The 2,526-nt window shown below is 32.7% G+C and overlaps 1 protein-coding gene across 1 annotated transcript; it reads right to left on the reverse strand.

Annotated features, from left to right (window-relative positions):
- Positions 1 to 471: 471 nt before the first annotated feature.
- LOC11432338 (heat stress transcription factor B-4b) lies at positions 472 to 1,971 on the reverse strand. The gene is made up of 2 exons (XM_003617171.4): positions 1,510 to 1,971; positions 472 to 1,195 (listed from the first exon to the last, which is right to left on the reverse strand). Exons 1-2 carry the CDS (start codon positions 1,759 to 1,761, stop codon positions 683 to 685), a joined length of 765 nt encoding a protein of 254 aa, XP_003617219.1. The 5' UTR covers positions 1,762 to 1,971; the 3' UTR covers positions 472 to 682.
- Between the last annotated feature and the right edge of the window lie 555 nt (positions 1,972 to 2,526).

Raw genomic sequence — 2,526 nt, forward strand, 5'->3', positions numbered from 1 at the left:
TATGTTTTATAATCAAATTATTGAGTTACAATAAGTATACAACTCTTAGTGTTGCTTCCAGTAGTTACTTGAAAGTTCTTTGAAGAATAAGTAGCAAAGAAAATTTCCCAATTATGGAATTGAAGGAAATGGTTGAGAAAAAAAATATGATTGTTGTTAATCACTATTTTATCTGTGTTTCTTGTCACGTACTAAAATGTTGTCACGGGGCTTTTTGTTGACATCGATATTCAGTGTGACCTGATAAGCATTGTGGCGTTATAAATGAACTGGTCTTACCACAAAAAATGACCAAAAGTTGAGAAGAATGACCAAAATTCAGAAAGAAAGTTAAATTGAAGTACCAAAAAATCGATTTTTATAGTGATTGTCAAAGACATAAAGGAGGTATTTAACAAGCTATTATAAACTATAATGTGAATTAAAACCAACTTTGGTTCGGCCTACCGAAAATGACTAGCCTCTACAACATTCGAATCATGGTTTGAATTCTAGCTGAAAGAGATGTTGATCAAGTAATGGAAAATCTGAAAGAAATAACTAAGTCAAAATCTAAATATCAGCCTCAGCTATACATGAAAAGATGGTTATCTTCAAATGCCAACAAAAAACAATCAAAGCAATCCATTACAGACTTTAACATTATCATGGAAAGCTCTGAACATAAAACTAATTATTCTTATTAATCAAGATTACTAGGATGAACCCTCTTTTTTCCACAAAGAGGAACACCAAAGAGCTTCACAGAAGAGCTATTACAATCTTTATCATTTGGTAATTGAGGTGATGATGAATCCAATTCAACAAGCTTCAAAATAGTAGCACTATTGTTGCTTCTTTGTTCAAAGGGAGAAGCAGGACTCACATGGTTTTGAATGAAATATATAATATCATTGTAAAGATTCTTCATGTGACTGAGTTCTGATAACAGCATGAAATTCTTTCTCCTTAATCTTTGATTATCCTCAGAAAGTGCTGTTAAGATATCGGTGTTTGATTTAGGAGATGGTAATGGAGAATCAATCCAGCATATACTTTCATCTGGTTGAAAAATTTGTGGCGATTGTTCGTAGTATTGTTGTTGATAGTGTTGAGGGGTTTTTCTCCTGTGGATTTCACATAACAAATGCTTAGCTCCTTTTTTGAAGTAATCATTTGCAAACTCCCACCTATCAGCAACAACCTTCTTGAAACCCTGCAAGAAGAGGAGAAGTGTAAGTATGTGTTTGTGAGCACACTTCACGTTGAAGACACGCATCAGACACCAACACAACATCGATACATGTGACTGTATTCCGTTGTTACATTTTCTCAAATTATTGTCAGTGCTTCATAGCTTGCGAAACTGTTTTGAAAAGCTTATAGAATAACTTACGACCTTTTCATAAGCCGTTTTCAGCATATTTTCAAGAAGTAAGAAAAATGAAACTTACTAACTAAAGAAGATACTTACTAAAACAATGAATAAGGATATATAGAACATAGAAGTTAGAATTTGAAGATTCTCACATATGTATTTAGTTGCCTAACAAAGCTTGAGAAGTTGTTATGCTTGAAAAAATTGGGAAGAAGATCTCTAGCAAACTCAGGAGGCCTCCAAACAACAAATGTAGTTTCATCATCACTCCAAGATACAATGTGGTCAGTGAGAGGATCATCAACAAGTTGGTATGTCTTTGTCAAGAAAGGAGCAGGCACTGATTTCTGAGACTCCATAGTGAACACCATGTTATCTTCACACCTCTCTAATGTGAAAGCCATCACACTAAACCAAAGACTTTTGTGCTACTTATCTAATTTTATGCTTTGTTATGTTATAGTATTCTCTTACTCATTCACTAATGCACCACCAAGTTTAAAATAACCTCTCTCACTCTCTTTCTATTAGAGCAACACCTCTTATTCACAATGAATACACTAGGTTTGATTAGAGAGTTCGGCCAATTGTGCCTACGTATCCGACTACAAAGTGGTTGTAATATTTTTCCATTAGTCAAATTTCGGATTGCATATATATTACAAATTTTATTTAAATACTACGGTCCAATTTACATGATTATATCTGATCAGTAGACAACTTGTGTTTAAATACTACAGTCCAATTTACAAGATTATCTCTGATCAATAAACTTGTCTATTTACCGGTAAACTATGAGTCATACCCAACATTTTCACATTATAATTTTACTCTATGAAACAAAAATATATGACATATCATTTAAGTAACTCTTCTTTTGGCTATCTAAATAGTTTACTAACTTTAAGAAGCATATGACCATGTCAGTACAAACAATGAGTTTTTGTAGGATAAACTATAATAAGATCCAATGAGTCTATTAATTAGTTATTTGATTGTTCTCTCTGCTGCAGTGGTGGTGGATTGATGCTTCTTGAGAGATGAGCTATATACACTTTCTATTTTTATTTTTGGTGAAAAAACATTAGGGTGTAAGTTTTTTTTTTTTTTTTTTCCTCCAAATTTGTGCAGAAGGGACTATTTGTAATCAAAATTTCAATTCAAAACAC

The sequence above is a fragment of the Medicago truncatula genome, chromosome 5 (assembly GCF_003473485.1).
Source record: "Medicago truncatula cultivar Jemalong A17 chromosome 5, MtrunA17r5.0-ANR, whole genome shotgun sequence".
In the NCBI taxonomy this organism is placed as follows: domain Eukaryota; kingdom Viridiplantae; phylum Streptophyta; class Magnoliopsida; order Fabales; family Fabaceae; genus Medicago; species Medicago truncatula.

What these genes read in the sequence shown, in the direction of transcription:
- LOC11432338 (XM_003617171.4), bottom strand. Translation starts at nt 1,761, where the DNA reads ATGGCTTTCACATTAGAGAGGTGTGAAGATAACATGGTGTTCACTATG. An exon ending in TTAGGCAACTAAATACATAT is followed by an intron (nt 1,196 to 1,509) that starts GTGAGAATCTTC and finishes CTCTTCTTGCAG; the next exon opens with GGTTTCAAGAAGGTTGTTGC.